We start from the raw sequence: 19078 nt of genomic DNA, 5'->3' as shown, positions 1-19078 counted from the left end.
GAGGTGAAGGAGCGTGAGGCGCGCTGAACTGTATGGGAAAACATAATCGGCGCGTCGCCCCCTCCAGACGGGGTTTTGGCGCCCCCTCTGGTGCTGCGCCCCTATACGTTGCATACCCACTTTTTGCGCCTCTGTTTTGTGCCCATGTGGCTGGACACCACACGGCACGACGAACCCGATTGAACCGTTATACCTAGGATTTCTGTCGACTAATGTGTCTCTCAGGTTTTGAAAATGGGCCGACAACTCGTGTAGTGTGAGTTGAACATTACACTAAGGAAATGAAGAAGGGAGGGTCAGTGGAGAGCACCGGAGCTGAGCCTTTTTTCATTCAGTGTCATCAAGAGAAAGAAAAAATGCAGAAAGAGACGACAAAGACAATAATTAAAATGAGGTCGATAGGTTTAATTTATCGTGCGATTAATTGATTTATCGTTTATGGTGACAGGCCTAGTTATTGCATAAATGAACATGTCAGTATCAACTGTGATTCAATTTATTGTTCGCCTCTACTTTTATAAAATACAAATACAAAAGACTGAAATTAATGATTGTTAAAATACAGCCAAAAACAAATTAAACTTTTAGCAAGGTAAATCTGGAAAATGTCAGTTCGTACAAACACTATTTCATAGACTTATGAACCACAATAATAGTTGAATAGAATTGGTTGCATGAAAATATTTAAATTTGTATTTTTATGGAAGGATCAGGGAGATTTTATACAAAACAAAATGTTCTGAGCTTGCAGACCCAAAACCTTTTTGTTGCAAAATGATATTTGTTTTGCAACAAAGAGTTTTTTAACACTGTATATTTTTATACTGCCTTACTGTCCCATCGGTTTATCAGCCTGGGTGGATGTGCTCACACATTGAAAGTTCATTAATGCTGTTACAGGTTTGTGTTTATATGTTTAAGCTTTTTACTTTCTAATATCTTTATTATTTTAATTGGACTGCTTTTTACTGATACAATGTGTTAAAATGTGTTGATTAGACCAGAAGTTGTCTACGTCCGGCATTGTAACAGAAGGTTCCTGTTTTTATCTGAAAGTTGTTGTTTTTATTTACGCACTCACATGCACACACTACTTTCCACAAGAAGAAAAATCAATAGCTGATGCCCAGCACTGAACACATACGCTATGGAACTGACTTCAACGGGGAGCGTCCTTTAGGGCCTAGCTTAGTTTATGTACCTAAAAATCCTTATTTAATTATGAAATAATAATAGTAAAGTAAAGTAACATTCTTTCTGGTTCTGCAGTAAGCAAAAAGAGTGATACTGAGCATGTGCTGAATCACTCCATTCACTCTAACTCAGCTGTATTTTTCACCTTTTGTAAAACATGCCACAGTGTATGTTGTTTCATTATGTTGATCATTTTTATAGTAGAACTTAAATCCTGTGAGCTTCTGTGAAAGTGGACTGTGAAAGCATTAAGGTTTTGGTAACTGCAACAAAACTAATGAGCTATTTCTAAGCAGGAGGAGAAAAGGAATGAACCTACATGAAAAGTCAAAGGAACTGCAATGGAAAAACAAAAAGTTTTAATTGCTTTAAAAAAAAGAATGAGTAGTCAAGCAGAGAAAATGGTGCGTCTCTGATGGAATTAATGCTGTGGAAATATGCATTACACTAAATCTTCCAATATAATTGTCTGTCCTAACAGAAAGCCTCATTTGAATGTTAATCTGAGAATTCAGAATGTTGTCATCTCAAATATTTACCAAGAACAGATAATTACATTTATCACCTCCATTTATCTGTGCTCGTTCAAAGCAAAGATCTCTAACTAACTTTTCAAAAACCTAGGCATACATTGAGAACAGTAACTGCTAACATATCCATATTTATCTTGTGCAGGACCAGAAGGACCGGATCTACTCCACAGTGAGATCTAGATCCACCTCTGCTAAGGTGAACAACCTGAAGCCGAGCACAGCTTATGTGTTCCAGATCAGGGCTTTCACAGAGGCAGGATATGGAACCTTTGGACCCAGATTGGAGATAACAACCAAAGAAGAAGCCAGTGGTATGGTCTATTAGTATGTTTTATGTGTTATTTTTAGTGGTGGGACTCAATTAAAATTTTTCATCAAATTAATTGCCCGGTCAGTCATTACTTAATCGAAATTAATTGCATTTTATTCCAAAACTACATAGAAACAAAATAAACATGCATAATTCAAAAATCCTTTTTACTGCTAAATTGTTTTTAATCTGTTATTTAGGTCATTCAACCATCAGCATGGGGACGGAGAACTGGTTCTCAGTAGGTCAATTCCTTGAAATCGTTAAGCCCCCTGCTTAACAATTCCACTTGTCGGTTCCTGTAATGTGTGGCGTATTTGAGTGATTGTATTCTACATTTAGAAAATATCCAAGATGGCGTCACGGCAGAAACGCTCCAAAATATCCCCATATATCACAAAAAGGACGATTCTAGGGCCAGTTGCAACATGTTTGGAACAATAAACAATAAAAGGAGTAAATACCTCCAACATTCTCAAACAGTTGACCACACAGCATGGAGCTGATTTGAACAGATGTAAAGTATTTCATACGTTGCTTAGCAATGGCGGTGACTCTCCAGGGGAGAGATCTTCCAGCACAGCATCTCCTACGCGTCCTTGTTATTGTATTAATCTTAGCGTCATATTGTATGAATAATTTTCATCTAATATTAACATTTACAATCACATTCAATAAATTTAAATATAGTTTCAGATAAGGCTTGTTTGTTAGACTAAGAGCACATTTTTCATTAGAGCCACATTTTTGCATTAAGAATATTTTTGTTGGTCTGATATAATATTCTAATCTTAAATATAATGTTTTCATTAGCTTTAATCAAGAAGTCATCATCATTAAAATAAATAAAAGCTGTTAAATTTAGGTTATGAGCATTTTAAACACATTACACAGACTGCCTGTGTAATGTGTTTAAAATGCTCATTTGAAACAGAGATTCTTATTTTTTAAGTCAGCTTTATTTTGTTTTAAATCAAATACATCATAGTGCATATTTTGAATAAAAGAGTTTATCAATGCGAATTGATAAGGGAATCAATAAGGAATTAAATCAATACGCGAGATTAATAATGGAATCGGTATCAATAAATTCTTATCAATTTCCATCCCTACTTGCAACAAAAGTTCCAGCTCCGGACTTTTGTATGTAAAAGAAAAGCATTTTACTGTGTTAAAACTCTTAACATGTTAAAGTGTATGTAATTATTTAATCAAAATTAATTAAAGTCCCACTCCAAATTATTTTCTATCATTATTACACACAAAAGATTTGTTTGTTTTAATTATGTGTCACCAATTTCCTGCTGGAAACATCTAATGAACTTATTTTCTTTGAAAGCTGATGAAGGGTTGGTTCTGCATGTGAACATTATATTAGCAAATCACTCTGGAGTGTAGTCTTTCTGTCTCAACTATGCACACAACTTGTGTGTTTCCAGCTTTGGCAGTAATAGCCTAGGAAAATAATTTACTTTGAAGCCAAGCAAACACAAATTGCTTTGACTTTATGCTGACAACAAGTTGCAGGAAAATCACTAAGCGCAAGGACAGGCTCCTGTAGTGTCAGGAGGATACAGCCATTTAAATCTAATCAGTTACATTAGCTGTGCCCTTCGTGTTTTGGGAGATCGTCAGCGGTTTTTATGTTGAGGATCAAAATGTCTCATATTATGAGATCTTTAATAAAAAAAAATACAAATGAGGTTGGTTCTTTGAAATCTTCCACCAGCTTTTCTACTTCAATAAACAGAAGGTTTTCATCTGAGATGAACTGCGCCTCAATCGACTCTTTTGTATTGTTGTTAAACTTTGGGATTCTCATGATATAACATTTATTTCACAACATCATTTAAAACAAACAAAAAACATGAATTAATGTATTTTTTTATTTCATTTATTTACTATTTAAAATACCTTATGTTAACATAAACAAAATATTTGAATTCAATGGAGTAGTTTGAAGAAAAAAATATCAACAATGCATCATTCAGTGAAATTGTTGATGTGTGGTTTCCAGTTTATATTATGATCAAGAGTAACACCCAGGAATTTGACCTCTCTCACATGCTTAATCATAACTCCATCAGCATCAATCAGTACTTCTGTAGGAACCTCTTTATTCCAAAATATATGACTTAATTAGGTTTTTCAACATTCATTGATAGTTTATTTACATTCTATCATGTTTTAATATTGCTCAAATTATTTTTAATCACATCCAACACATTTGTCAAATTTTTACCAGATTAAAAAAAGTAGAGTCATCTGCAAAGAGAATACTTTGAAGTACTTTAACTAGATCACTGATATATAAAATAATTTTAAAAAATTGGTTCAATAACTGAACTCTGGAGTAATCCACAGTTTCTGAACGTTTATCTCTACAAACTGTGTTGTTTCTTTTACAACTTGATGATCTTATTGCTTTTATTTAAAACAATATTATTTCAGTTACCTCAGAAATAATATTCAAATAACATCCCATATTGATTGTTATAATGTCATAGCAATCCTCCATTTACTTATTTTTAATTTTGAAATAAAGTTCAGCTGAAATGGAGAATAAACATATAATAAATAAATAGTTTTCAAATGCTTTATAAGAACATCGTCCCTTTTTGACATCCTAATGTCAAATAATAATACAGCTGATGTTAGCTGGCTAATTAGCTACACTCTAAGAAATAATTCTGTAAATTTTCAGTCAAATACTGGCAGCTATAGACGCCAGAAGTTTACTGTAAATGCACAGTAGCTGTACTGTAACTAATCCTGACAGTAGATTACCGTCAATGCAAGTACGGTTTAGAAACCGTACTTGCATTGTAAACTTCGGGCAGCTGTAGCTGCCAGTAGTGTACCGTTTTTTGAAAGAACTGTAATCTACCGTTTTTCTGAAAGAACGATAAAAAAAAATACTGGTAGCTAGACGCCAGTTTTTTTTTGTTTGTTTTGTTTTCTTTACCGTTCTTTCAAAAAGAACGGTTAAAAAAAAAAAAAAGCTACCAGTATTTTACTCGAAATTTCCCTTTTCAATACTGTAATTACCTTTTAAAGTGGTTTACTGTAAGTAAATACAGTAACAACGCCAACAGGGTTTATTAGAAATAAGAGCGAGCTGCTATTCCTGAGGCTGCAGCTCGCACCTCTAACAAACCGTTACACTCAACTGATTAGCTTCACTGCTAACACACACTGAACTCTCCCCTCATCCAGTGTTCTGTCAGATCAGCATCGGTCCTGCAGGGTTTCCCCCAGTGTATTATAAGCCTGGTGGCCCGCCATGCTTTACTAGCCCCGCCGCCAGGCTAAGCGTTGCTTGTTTACGTTTCTAGGGGGAAAAAAATAGTTGTTTTTTTTTTTATTATTTTTTCTAAAGCCGGGCTGCAAGCGTCACTTTTGCTCTTAGCATTTCACTAGCACAGCAGATTTATTCCTAAAGGATAGGTTTATAATAGATAGGTTTATAGTTTATACATTTAAAGCCGACAGCGCGGACCAATCACACAGCTGGCGCCTCTGCGCTTTGCCTCTGCGCTTTGCCTCGCGTGCTGCCGCTGCTTTACCGCAGCGCGGATCGCACGCACCTACTCTTGCGCAAACAGAAAGTTAATGCATTCATAAAAATTAATCAAACATGATGATCTTAACATGGAACTTACCTTGTTTTTTTGTTTGTTTGTTTTTTTAAATAGATCTTAATTGAGATACAGAATACATAACAGTATAAACACAGCATACATTGTGGTATAATGTCCGTCAGGGGGTTACAAACATTGAGACAATACATCACCATAAGATTATATAATACATTAAAGACAGAAGTAGAGGGCATGTTTTATTAGCTTTGGGTAACTTACCTTGTTATGATAAGCTCCAGAGAAGATGCCATACTGCCTAGGAAAAAAAAACTGTATTGTACAATTATTTTGCGGTAGTTTACTGCCAGTCGTCAGCCTTTATTGTGACAACAGAAGAAGATATCAAATTGACAATATCCTACCGTATTTTGGAATAACAGTATGTTACTGCTGGAATTCTGCTGTAAATGTACAGTCATTTCTAAGAGTGTAGGCTATCTGCAGTCAGCTGCTTCACAGCTGTTACCATGACTCTTCTATATAAACAGAGGCGGTCCTAGTTAGGACCCAGCTACTGTCGTGAAGTTTTTGAGATGGGATGGGGAGGTCCTTCATGGTTGTGGGTTTTGGTGTGATAATGTTTTATGTTATGGCTTCCAGGATTGGTACCGCAGTTACAAAATGATAAGTCTGTAGAAATAGAGGAAAATGCAGCGGCAATGAACACAATGTGTTGTTTGTCATCCAGTTTGCATCTGATGTGAGTGGAGTCTTTATCAGTTCTTTCCTCCAAGCATTTAAGTCTATTAGAAATGAAAGAAATTTACCACAATTTTGCTACACAAAAAAAAGTGGTCACACAATTATTTTGGGTGTACTACAATTTGTTACTGTTAACAGTCAGATAATCTAGTTGTAAGAGCGGGGGATGGAGGGGATTTTACAACTGAGGTCGTGGGGAGATAATGGCCCCCATAATATGTCACCCTGGGTGGTTGTCCATAAAACAAAAGGTAACTTGTTCTTCAAACAGAGGGTTTAACTTCTGGTCAGTATGTTGTTACTCTGAAATACTGATTGAAAAACTAAAATTGTATTTCTTAATACAAGTAGCATAATGACTAGAGCTGAACAAAATTATCCTGATCAAATATTTATTTTGGCAGAAGTTCATACAGGCTGCCACTGTTGTTATTCAGAATGCATCATTTAATGTATATTTTTAGGCACATGAGTGTATTTTAATGAGCATTCAAAGTTGTCTTCAACCTGTTGGGATCTGGGGAAGGCTGGTTGGTGTTGTTTCTCCACCAGAGGGCATCCTGGGGCTGTTCCTGGAGGGCGTGACCTGCGGCTCCCTACCTGCACACCTGCCACCACTTACCTTCGTTTGGAGGAGTTAATCTGGAGGGAGTAGCAGCCACCCCAGTGCCAGAGTTTTAGCCAGTAATGGTAGTTATCATTAGTGTGCTCACCTCCGATCGACCTGATCCTTGCGTAATTCTCTCTGTGTTGCCTCTCCTCAGGTTATACCTCCGTGAAGCCTTGTGCTGAATAATGTCAACTTTGCATTAAAAGTGTCATTATTTACCAAGTGACACTTTATGACAACAGTCAAATATTCAGACATATTCATGTTCATGATAGGTGTTATGTCATGTTTATGACAGTGTCATGTCAGTCTTATTCACACCCCCACAAATAAAGTGTTACTGAATTATCATACTGCTTTGGCACCAGGTGATTTATTTTCTCTCAGTAACAATGCATTGACATCTGGTAATACAGATGAAACAAGATGTTGACATACACAGAATAAATACACATATAACTGCCTTAACTTAACTAGTTTTACGTAAGTAAGAATTATAAAAAATAATTTCCATGTACAAAATGCCAGAAAACTTAGTGAAAACTTTCTAATTGAATCAAAGCAAACTTTTCAACATATCTAAAAACTGAAGCTAGAGAATACTATACTTCAAGCAACAAAAAAAAAAAAAATTCTATGTAATATAATGGTGACTTGAATGCAGGGGTGCACCGATTTCAGTTTTCTGGATGATAAATGATCTTTTAAAAGTCTGACTTGTCAATTTTGATTTTAGGCAATACAACGTTTTTTTTATCTGAAAAGTCACCAAATATACCGACAAAGTCACTAAGTTGGCAAAAGTACGATGACTATTAGTAACTACACACTTGCAAACGTGATCTGGTGGATGGGTCTGTCAGTTTGCTGTTTCACTACAGAACAAAAGGGGGACAGTTGCTGATTTTCAGCTCTTTGCAGAAGTAGATAAGATCAGTTTCTCATGCAAGTACCAGCTGATCATCATCCATCCATTTTCTTCCGCTTCATCCGGGGTCAGGTCACGGGGCAGCAGCTTAAGAAGAACCACCGATCTCCAAAATTAAGGAAACTAGGAATGATTTAGAGTTGATTTGGAACCATAATAAATGAAACACTAACCAATATTTTGATGTATAATGACGGCTTGGCCAAAATTTAATGTTTCAATTGTTGACTGTGTGTTCTATGACTTTGTATTTTTATATTTTTGTGATGGAAAGCACTCTGAACTGTCTTGTTGCTGAAATGTACTATGCAAATTAACTTGATTGATTGATTGATTGATTGATTGTGCATATTTAAGTCAGGCATCTTTGTGTAATTCTTTCCAGAAATAACATTTTTTGATGCGTTTTGGGTTGAATATAGTTGAAAAACATTTCAGTTCATTCCGGCACTTTGTGTTTGCAATAGCTGTGCTTTTATGCCAGCTGCTGGTTGAGTAAAACATAATCACTTCATAATTAAGATATTTCATTTCATTTATGCTGACTGTGCAGATTTAAAAAAAAATCAATGTTCACTATATAACAGAAGCACCGATAACATAGTAACTTGGAGTCCAGTGAAAGCGACCAACTCACAAAGCCTCTAAAGACTTCCGTGTGACAGTCTGAAGATGGAAACCCTCAGGTGTGTAATTCAACAGTAGAGCCCCCCCCCCCCCCCCTTCCCGTCCCAAATATAACAGCTGATGAAATACTGGCATGATTCTCCATCTTTTCCATCACTATTTTTCCTTCAGATACACTTGATTTAAAATGCATGAGCTTCCCCTCATACACAAGTTGCGTGGACTATATATGAAGCTGCTTCAAGCTGTTTTTTGGAGTTATCAGCAGTTTGTCAGTGCAAACAGTCAGAGACCTATGAGAGCTCTGAATAGGAAACAATTCAACCTGAATGTGCCTTTGTTTGAGATGAAGGACACTGCCATCGCCGCCTGGGACTATTAAGCCCACTTTCTGAAACAGTAGAGCCGTGTGTATGAGGATGACTGAAATAGAAAAGCCCTTATTCCAGTTCTGTCTCAGGGGGGAGAAAGTTGGAGTGGGGGATGGGATGGTTATCAATCGCCATGCTGTTCACTGGGACTTAATTACTGTCTGTTGTGCAGATTGCAGTTTTCAGTATTGTGAAATTCATACTGAGCATCTCTGTCTGTCTGTTTGTGTATGCCTCTCATCAGCTGCGATTGTCTCCAGTGAGCAGAACCCCGTCATCATCATAGCAGTGGTGGCCGTGGCGGGGACCATCATCCTGGTGTTCATGGTGTTCGGCTTCATCATCGGGAGAAGGTACGCTCTCGCGGGCCCCATTGACTCTCCGCTCCTGTGAGTCTGCGCTTGTCAATTAGCCTTTCAGTCACTCACAGGCCTCCACCACGTGGAGTCTTCACACATGCACACATGTGCACTCATCTTGTGGCATGCTGCGCTAATGGCTTGCGATGCATCATTTTCCCCTCCCCATCCACCAACCAAATTTTTAAGCTGTTTTTGTGGAGCCATTATAAGACAAGCACTCCACAGAGAGAGCTTTGGCCCTGCATTCCTGTGTGAGAGTGTGTGACATGGAGAGGTCATGATGAAGTACGGTGCTGATTTTTTTCCATCATCACAAACCACTCACCCACTGTCATTATCCCCCTTGCATGAACAGAATGCCAGCCAAACTTGCTTGTCATGATGAAGTCATCTGAATTTCCTCCTTGATGTATTTTAGCAATTCTTGACTCTATTTGGATCTAAACCTTCAGATGAAGTACAATAAATGATTCTGAGTAAAGAAAAACAAAAATGCATCACTCTTCATTTTTGAAGAGTGATACAAACATGGGTCTGTACTGCCATGTACAGACCCATTTTGTACATGGCAAATTGGGTCTGTACATGGCAGACCCAATTTGTCTGCCATGTACAAAGTTGATCAAAGTTCTTTTGATCAACTTTGGTAGATCAAAAGAACCTACCAAAGTTGCTGTGTGAATGGAGTCTGCATTTCACTTTTTGTGAAGTGCAGACTCCAAAAATATTGCAGCAAATTCTCCAGATGGTACAGTACATCCTGAGATGAACAGAAACTGAAAAACTGACCTGTTAGTAATTTAGTCTGAAAAAAAATGCATACCCATATTCTGTCACACAGAATTCTGTCTGTGTGTGTGACAGACGTCACATGCTGGGGGGACTTTCAGTTCTTTCAGATTATAGAATAATATAATATTATATTTGTTCATAATAACTAAAATTTTCACTATGCATTAAAGCTGCAGTACGTACAAAAGATGTCTAAAAAAGATGTTTTTTTACATATTTAGTGAAACTTTCACCATGTCGTGACAGTATAGTATGAGACAGATTTGAGCTCTTCACCTCCACCCTGAGCTTCTATTGTTGTCTGAAGAAATGCACCACTCCTTGTCAAAAACAACCAATCAGAGGCAGGAGGAGGATCTTCTTTGCAGTGTCAGTCAACCTCATGTAGCAAGATGCTAATGCTGCTAAATGGGCTAATGGCAAAAAAAAACTTACCGTTCCAGGAAAATCTACCATCTATTGGTGGCCTTGCTAACTAACATTAGCATTCACAGCAGGTCCTATTATGGTGAAACAACTTTAGCATAAGCTATCGATCTACAGCGATGACGTGACGATATTAGTTTGCATTATTTTGTATTTTGTTTTTATTCATCCGAAAATGATTTAATGAACTCAGCCCTGGTTTCCTGTATGTTATCATTACATGGAGGCAGTAATGTCACCCTGCACACATGTGGGTAAAGCTGTTCATTTGGAGAAAGTTTATTGCTCATGGTTTGTTTGACTGTGCTTTCTTAAATTTGTACGTCACATGCTGGGGGGACTTTCAGTTCTTTCAGATTATAGAACAACACACTACATGTTAAACTGGTTTTACACTGCATGTCCAGTGTGATTATTATGTAGCTGAGCTACTTTCCCTAATCCATGCTGTTGGGTTTGCAGTTCCTACTGCTCAACTTGGTATCTTCACAGATTTGTCTTACAAAGCATTAGTTGACACATTAAAATTTTTGCAATTTCGGATATTAATTTCTCCCCGTTGATTCCACCATTCTCTTTTTCTCCACCCCTCCCTCCCACAGGCACTGTGGGTACAGCAAAGCCGATCAGGAGGGAGATGAGGAGCTCTACTTTCAGTGTAAGTGCTTATTTTCATCTGCCCAAAATACACAATGTATGTTTAGTTTGTACAGATACACGCTGCTCAAGACTAAGCAGGAAGAACGCATTAAAACTCATTAGCACCCCCCATCATGAACATTATCCCAGCTCATTTGATTTGAGGCACTGCTGGGATCTATCAAGCCAGCCTCTGCTACTGATTGGCTTAAATCCATGCTGGAGATGAAGAAGTCAGAACACCACAGACGCAAGACTGTGACAGCTGCCGGTGAGGGAGGAAAAGGTGGACCAGGATGTAACGGGAAGTTCTTCAAGATGTGTCTGGTGGTTTTATGGGTGACAGAGTTTCTCATCTGCGCATACTTTGCTGTGGTAGGTTTTTAACTGATGCACCACCCCTAATGATGCCCCCAGAGATGCAGTTGCAGACAGCTTCTCCGAGTGGAGCCATAATGATCCGCGCTGTTGGCTAGTTGCTGATTTAGAAACAGAGGGTCAGGAGTGTCACAAAGTGTAAAGCCCATGCTGCTGAGCCCAGGCTAGCCGCTGTTAAGTATCTGACAAATGCAGCTCAGTATCTGCAAAGTCCCACCTGCTACAAAAAAACAAACAAAAAAAAAACCTGTGAGAAAACACAAAGTTGGAGTGGATAGAGTTTAATGGAAGCATCTGTCGTGCAGTGCTGAATGATGAGAGGCTGTCAGGGTGACAGAAGCCAGATCCAACACGAAGACCCAATTTGTCTGCCATGTACAAGTGAGGAACTTGTGATAAGACATGTGCTATCAGATCCACTGACATCTTGGATGGACGAAGCAATTATGGGAGCAAGTGGAGGGAAATCTCAGCTACCACAGCATCCTCTCCCCAGAGTACAATGGATTTGTTGTGTTTACATGAGTGAATTGACCAAGATATCTTACCACCATCCACTCTGTCTCTCCAGCTGTTCTGTTGAGTTCTGCTGCGTTCTTTTTTTCTGCTCAGTTCTGTTTTTTATAGTAAAGCTTTTATATTGTATTTATTGGCTTTCAGTTTACGTGCAAATTTTAAAGTACATAAGCTCTAATGAGATTTTTTAATCCATTAAAAGGCAATTTAATTTTAATTGCACCACTAAGTAAGATAATAACCCCATTGGTGGTATGACCTTTCCCTCATTGTCCAACACACTGTCATGATGTGGTGATTGAGACATGGTGAGGGTGAACGCAGAGACCCAGGTTGTGATGAAGATGATGATGATGGTAAATGTGGCTCAAAACGGTCCAGATCAAGCAGCACGGCAGAGAGTTTAGCATACAGCTAATTACCTGTAGCAACTGATACAATGAGGACTGAAAACGAGAGCTAAACGCTAACCAGGACTATACAGTACCACTGGAGAGCAGAGAACGTAAGACGTACGACAGAACTGACTTTAGACGTTAGACGAGGATCTGACAAGAAACACAGACAACAGGTGGGACTAAATACACAGGGAGGGTAATCACAGGAACGAGACACAGCTGGGATCTATCAAGACAGGGAGGACAGGACATCACAGAGACTCACAGGATCACAATAAACACAGAAAAAAACCCAAAATAAACACAGAAAAAAACCCAAAATAAACAGAAAACTACGGATCACAACACACACTTCCTTGGATATTCATGACTTTTTCCTATGGGGGGTTTTCTCCTTTCTTATCGTCTTGGAAAATCATAAATCTCCTGCCTTAGAAATCATTCAAATAAAATAAAACAATGTGGCCTCTTCTAGCTTTACTCACATTTAAAATATCACTCATCATTTTGAGTTTTTTTTCAGTGTGTAATTGTTTATGTCATCTGTAAGTCAAAACGGTACAGTACAGAAAGTACAGTACAGAAAGATGGACCCATAGTAATTTTTCCCAAATCATTCAAACTAAAAGGGATCAAGACTGCAATATTAATGTCACGAGACTGATATTAATATTGGCATAGTATATTTATATTGCAATATACTATGCAATATAAAAACTTTATTTCAAACAAGAAACATACAGGAGAACAATAAGAGGCTGTAGAGAACAAGGTAGAAACATAAATACAGTATGTTGAGCCATCATAGAACATGTAAATTATATGAATGAAATTGGTGTTCGATGGTTGTACTTTTTCAAGATATAATTTGGAATCCATAATCCAGGTATAATTTGGATTGAAGTTTGTGCCTTATTAGCATCTGCTATCTTGTTGGTGGAACTAACGCAACGTTTTTGATTAGTGCTTTGGGGTTAGCGCAACTAGCTTTTCACCATCTATCAGTTGTCCCTGTTTCCTGTTGCCTAATCCTGGATGACTTGTCACAATTGATGGAACAATGATTGTTCAGCCATCAGCTTGTGATGTTAAGCTCAGCTTGCGTTTCCCTCTCAGTGGCTTAAAATTAAACGTTTGGAATGATGATCAGATAGAGATGAAGTGACATGACACTAAAGATGCTGAAAAACCCTCCAAAAAAAGGAAAAAAAGTAGTAAAAGACTCATCACTAGTTAAGGCTTACTGGGAATTCACAAGCAGTTTTTTTCTTATGTTAAGAATTACAATAATCACTTCAAAACTTATTTTTTTATTAACTCAGGTTGTCTTTATCTACTAAATTTGGTTTGATGATCTGGTATATTTAAATGTGACTAAAAAGCAAAAAACAGGAGAAATTTTTAGGAGGGCAAATACCTTTTCACCACACTGTGTTGTGACAGAGGTATAAACATAACTTACATACACATGCCTATAAATTTCACATAAAACGACCTGAAGATCTGAAGCCAGAAGGTTGCTGCTGTTTAGGGAACAGTAAAAATACAGGAGTTGGTCTGTAAAACATTTAGAGGAAGGAAAATCAACCAATACAAGTCAAAATAAGAACAGTTTTAAAGCAAAATAATTTGAGAGGTCCTAAAATATTCAAAAGCATTGATGTTATATTTAAAAAAAAAAAAAACTAAAACTCTTTACCGACTCATCTCATTGAATAATAACATATTTCACAACATATCTGTTAGAAACTGTGAGGCTCTCTCAGCTGCTTTAGGTGAAAGGTAGCCAACAATCTGATAAAAGGCACCAAGCACAGGTTCCGAAAATCTTAGCTTCCCACTCTGTGCAGGGTTCTCAGGCATTTTGACACCAGCATCTAACAGTTCAGCTGCTCCCTCTGGATCCCTGGCCTCTGTAATCGTTTGCCTCTCAAGTGCCTGCTGGCGCGCAGTGTGCATTTTTAATCATAACAATAATCCTCTTACCTTTCTACAGTTAAATTTCCAGGCACCAAAACCTACATTGACCCCGAAACCTACGAGGACCCAAACAGGGCTGTCCATCAGTTTGCCAAGGAGTTGGATGCCTCCTGCATAAAAATCGAACGAGTTATTGGAGCAGGTGAGCTCATCCTCAGCTCTTCCCGTTTACTTCCTACGTGCTCTCATACATCATGCTGACAGGCAAATATTTACACCTTGAATGGGGACACAGCTTCATGCATCTTATATTGATAGAGCAATTGCAAGGAGGGGAAAAAGTTCATTGCAATTAATGTGTGGTCTGCATCTGGCAGAGCCAGTCGCAAAGATAACTGCAGGTGAGAAATTGCTGCCACATGGGTTTTACCGAGGCGGTCAATGACAGTATCTATGCATCTCTAGCATGTCTTATTATAGGTCTTGGTTACACTCCCCTGAGTATAACAAGGTGTTGTACTGCAATTTGTATTCTGGCACTGCACAGCTGCTTTATCTCAAAATACACTAATAAATTTGTCATTGTGAAGTGTGTGAGGTTTTTCTCTCCTTTTTCTACCTACTGGGCCCCTTCACTCATGACTGATTTCAACCCTCGCAGGAGAGTTCGGGGAGGTGTGCAGTGGTCGACTGAAGCTGCCTGGAAAGCGGGACGTGTCGGTCGCCATCAAAACGCTGAAAGTGGGCTACACAGAAAAGCAGAGGCGGGACTTCCTGTGTGAGGCCAGCATTATGGGGCAGTTTGACCATCCCAATGTGGTCCACCTGGAGGGAGTGGTGACAAGAGGTGGGAATATGTCACTGATTTGGAGAAGTATTCACATTAGGTGCTTTTGGATCATCACCAGGTTGTAAATCGAGCTTAAATTAAAAAAAAAAAAGAAATAAACAAAGCTAAGGAATAGCACAAACAGTTTTGTTTATTTTGAGTTGAAAATTAGCTGATGAAAAGTGTAAAATCATAGCACTAAAATTTGAAGAAAGGACTTTCTGTCTGTGAATGTGGCATGATTATTGAGATGCACCAGTAAGTCTTATACATCACTGCTAAGGTTGACCACGCAAATGTTAATTTATAACTTGAGGGGATCAAGGAGAGTTGGGACAAAATGTAAATATGGTTGAACCCTGAGAATGCCATTTACCTATCTGAAGACCCAACGGGAGGTCTGTTAATATTTATTGTGACAAATTTCTTAGTTTTCCTCAATCCAAATGGATACTAGCTAGTTTGAGTGATTTGGGTGTCCAGTCCTGTTTCTTCTTCATCAGGGCAGCCACCGCACACTTGACAGTACAGCACAAACTGGTAGTGATCCTACACGTCCTTACAAGTGGTGATTTAAGCAAAGTTTAAAAAAGGTTTTTATTACAGTGTCTAGGTATGTTAATTGAACCACTGTTACCTCAGGTGTGACGTCAAACTTCAAAGGTAAATGGTATGTAGCATAAATCACACCAAAGACATTTATGGATGGCTGGCAGGAGAGTCTTAAAAACCTGGACTTCTTTTATGAAGCCATCTTCATCATATGGAACAATACTTCCATGAACCTCTTGGGAATTCTCACAATCAATCTTAAAGAATTAAGCTGCATATTTATGAATGGATCAATATGAACAGTGGGCCTACTCACTACTTTTTAACTCTTGTAGTTCTGCTCTCTAGGTCCTTTGATCATGTGATGAAAAGTCTGATGCAGTTTTCAATAAGTTGCTGACTCTAAGATTTTGAACAGCTGGCTAAATTAGCTGCACATCCTCTGTAACATTTTCTCATTTAAAGACTCTAATAAAGGGAGCAGATGGTAACTTTTAATTAAAAGCAAATGAAACACAGCTATAAATAACTGGGAATCAGTTTTGGCTCAGCCATTGTTTTGTGAAGTATTATGAAAGCCAAATAGAAATTAGGTATTCATTAATCATCTGCTCTTCTTGTTTTTTTTTCCATCTTTTTTTCAGGAAAACCGGTCATGATCATCATCGAGTACATGGAGAATGGCTCATTAGATGCTTTCCTCAGGGTGAGTATCACCTCCGAAATCAGCGCACCATCTTTTCCAACTTTTTTCTGCACTTTACCAAAGTGTCTCAGAGAGCAGGGAGTCTGCTATGGGATCGGGGCTCTGCATAAATATCATAAATCTTGTACTAAAGCTTCTGCAGCCTTGCAACCTAAATTCTCCCCTCTGGTCAGTGAAGATGGCTGACCTGCTTGTGTTTCTCTATGCGTCACAGAAGCACGACGGTCAGTTCACAGTCATCCAGTTGGTGGGAATGCTGCGGGGCATAGCAGCGGGAATGAGATATCTGGCTGATATGGGCTATGTCCATCGAGACCTGGCCGCGCGGAACATCCTCGTCAACAGCAATCTCGTATGTAAAGTCTCAGACTTTGGCCTGTCAAGGGTGATAGAGGACGATCCCGAGGCTGTCTACACAACAACTGTGAGTCAATTAAAGTGCTTGCTCTCCCTACCAAGCACCTTGTCTGAATTCTCTAATCAAGTTGCTGCTGGTGCATGAAAATAGAGCAGAGTAAGAAGAGCATGTCCAGGTAGACTCTGGCTCTGTAAAGCCAACTTCACTTTAGAAACTGTTCAAAAAGACGTTAATCAGGAGTGTATTTATTCACTTATAATGTATGGTCAGGAACTGTTAAATCAGAATGTTGTTTTTTCATATATTCAATGAGAGTGAATATTTAGATGAATGGAATATTAAAACACAGTGATCAAAAATAAAATTAAAGTTATTTAAATTTAAAGTACATTTGCAGTTTTGCTCAGTAAAAACCAACATCTTGTTCTACAATGTGCTTCCTACAAACAATTGCTTGCTGGAGGCGTGGACTTTGTGGAAGTTTGGATGAAGATCGGATTTAATTTTGACCAATCACTAATGCTTGACCTTAATATGTGTATTGGCCAACCTCCACTGTATGAAGATTACTGGAAATTGCCTTGTTTGCTAGCATTTCACCAGCCACTTGCCTCGCTATAAATGGAACCAACTGGAATGGATGAAATTCAACTGGACAAATGAAGCTCACTGGGAGAAATCCCAGATCACGCTTTAAAGGGACATGAGAATTGAACAGAATTGCATGGGAAGGGAACGACCTGGCTATGTCTTGATATGTTTATCTCTTTGGTTTTATTTCCTTATGGTGTATTGAACAGAGCTCTGTGAGATGTTCAGCACTGAGAATGTTGTTTGAGAATCTGAAGTTTATAGCGGTGTTTCCACCGGTGCCGACCCAAGAACAGCTGAATACAGAGATCTGCTGTATTAAAACACCATGTTTGTATGAAGGTTTTGTCATTATTACATCATATTCTTAATGGTTAAATATCAATGCGTGAAGCTTGGTCCAAATATGTGCTGTGTCTACAAATGGGTACAGTTTGCTACAGTTGCGGCGCGTCTCTAAATCAGTCGCGCATGACGCCAAAGTGCGTTTGGTGTGAACGCACCAAAAGTGCAACGCGCTGAACTTGAAGCGTCAGAGGCGTTTTTTTAACGCGTGTAACGCGTTTAATGCGAACGCACCATTAGGGAGTTAAACGGTTGTCCAAGCAGGTGACCCGTCAGGTCTGCAGTTCGCCAAACCACAAAAAAAAAAAAAAAAAAAAAGAAAGAAAGAAAGAAAAGCTCATACACCGGCGACCTGCCAGAACCGTGTCTGGTAAAAAGCTCAGGAGGGATCCAAACAACCACTCTTAGATCTATGGGAAGGATCAAACTCCGCTCAGTCATTATTAGCTTACAGAAAAAGCGTCAAGCTGCCAAATAAACAAAAGTAAATTGACCGATAACATTTAGGCTTATGCATGTCCACCCCTACAAACTCACACAGAGGTGCGCTACAAGATGTTTGACAAAAGATCTTTTTTTCTACTCAATATAGTTAATAGTCCTTGTCAAACGGCAGTTTGACCAAAGTCCAAAGGGTTGGAGTCCCAGTTGACGGCGTCTCAACTAAAGTTCTACAGCTTTTTATTTCTCTTTCTCACTGTTTACGTTTTAATTATGTTTTTTAAATCTCTTTCTCACATGCTGTTTTTATTTTAATTATGTAAAGCACTTTGAAATGCCTTGTTGTTGAAATGTGCTATACAAATAACATTTGATTGATTGATTGATTGATTGATTGATTGATTGAATAGTCAAGAGAGTTGGATAATAAAGTAATCCAAAAATTGTTTTCTTTTTTTACGTGCCTACAGCCGTACAACTGCGAGCGCCCCTGTGCTCAGCTAAATACGCACGATACAATTATGCCGAGGATGCATAGATATGACAAAATCACGACTAGTCAAATATTTGGAACATTTAAAAAAAATAAAATAGTTGTCAAATATCCTCCAGCAATGCCAATTCAGAGAAGCAGGACAACCTAATGGTTCCAGTGCATCATCACGTTACGGCGCAGCTGCGCTATCTGGATGCTGTGGGTCCGAAGCCAAAAGGTCCAGATTATATTTGCTGCTTGTTCCACAAATTGTGCAGGAAAGAGATTTCTGAGTGAGACAGATAACCAGCCAGACTGCTAACAATATTTTAGCATTGAAAACAAAATGAAAAACTCCATGATTAAACTTTAATGTGCTTGTTATTTGACAAACAAAAATGAATTTCAACAGCCAGAGACCTGAAAGCTTTCAG

General features: G+C 38.3%; 1 protein-coding gene across 5 annotated transcripts in view; it reads left to right on the top strand.

Annotated features, from left to right (window-relative positions):
* epha7 (eph receptor A7) overlaps positions 1-19078 on the top strand; it is a 173283-nt gene that overhangs the window by 109995 nt on the left and 44210 nt on the right. For 2 of the 5 annotated variants that reach the window (XM_016665067.1, XM_016665064.1), the window contains 7 exons: positions 1870-2038; positions 9161-9305; positions 11099-11154; positions 14424-14549; positions 15009-15194; positions 16373-16434; positions 16649-16858. In XM_016665067.1, coding sequence (XP_016520553.1) covers positions 1870-2038; positions 9161-9305; positions 11099-11154; positions 14424-14549; positions 15009-15194; positions 16373-16434; positions 16649-16858 — 954 coding nt within the window. The remainder of the gene's footprint in view (positions 1-1869; positions 2039-9160; positions 9306-11098; positions 11155-14423; positions 14550-15008; positions 15195-16372; positions 16435-16648; positions 16859-19078) is intronic. The other 3 variants (XM_016665066.1, XM_007540522.2, XM_016665065.1) reach the window with 3 other exon arrangements.

Source organism: Poecilia formosa, unplaced genomic scaffold, assembly GCF_000485575.1.
Source record: "Poecilia formosa unplaced genomic scaffold, Poecilia_formosa-5.1.2 Scaffold546, whole genome shotgun sequence".
Classification (NCBI taxonomy): domain Eukaryota; kingdom Metazoa; phylum Chordata; class Actinopteri; order Cyprinodontiformes; family Poeciliidae; genus Poecilia; species Poecilia formosa.
This window is presented reverse-complemented; position numbering and strand designations above follow the sequence as displayed.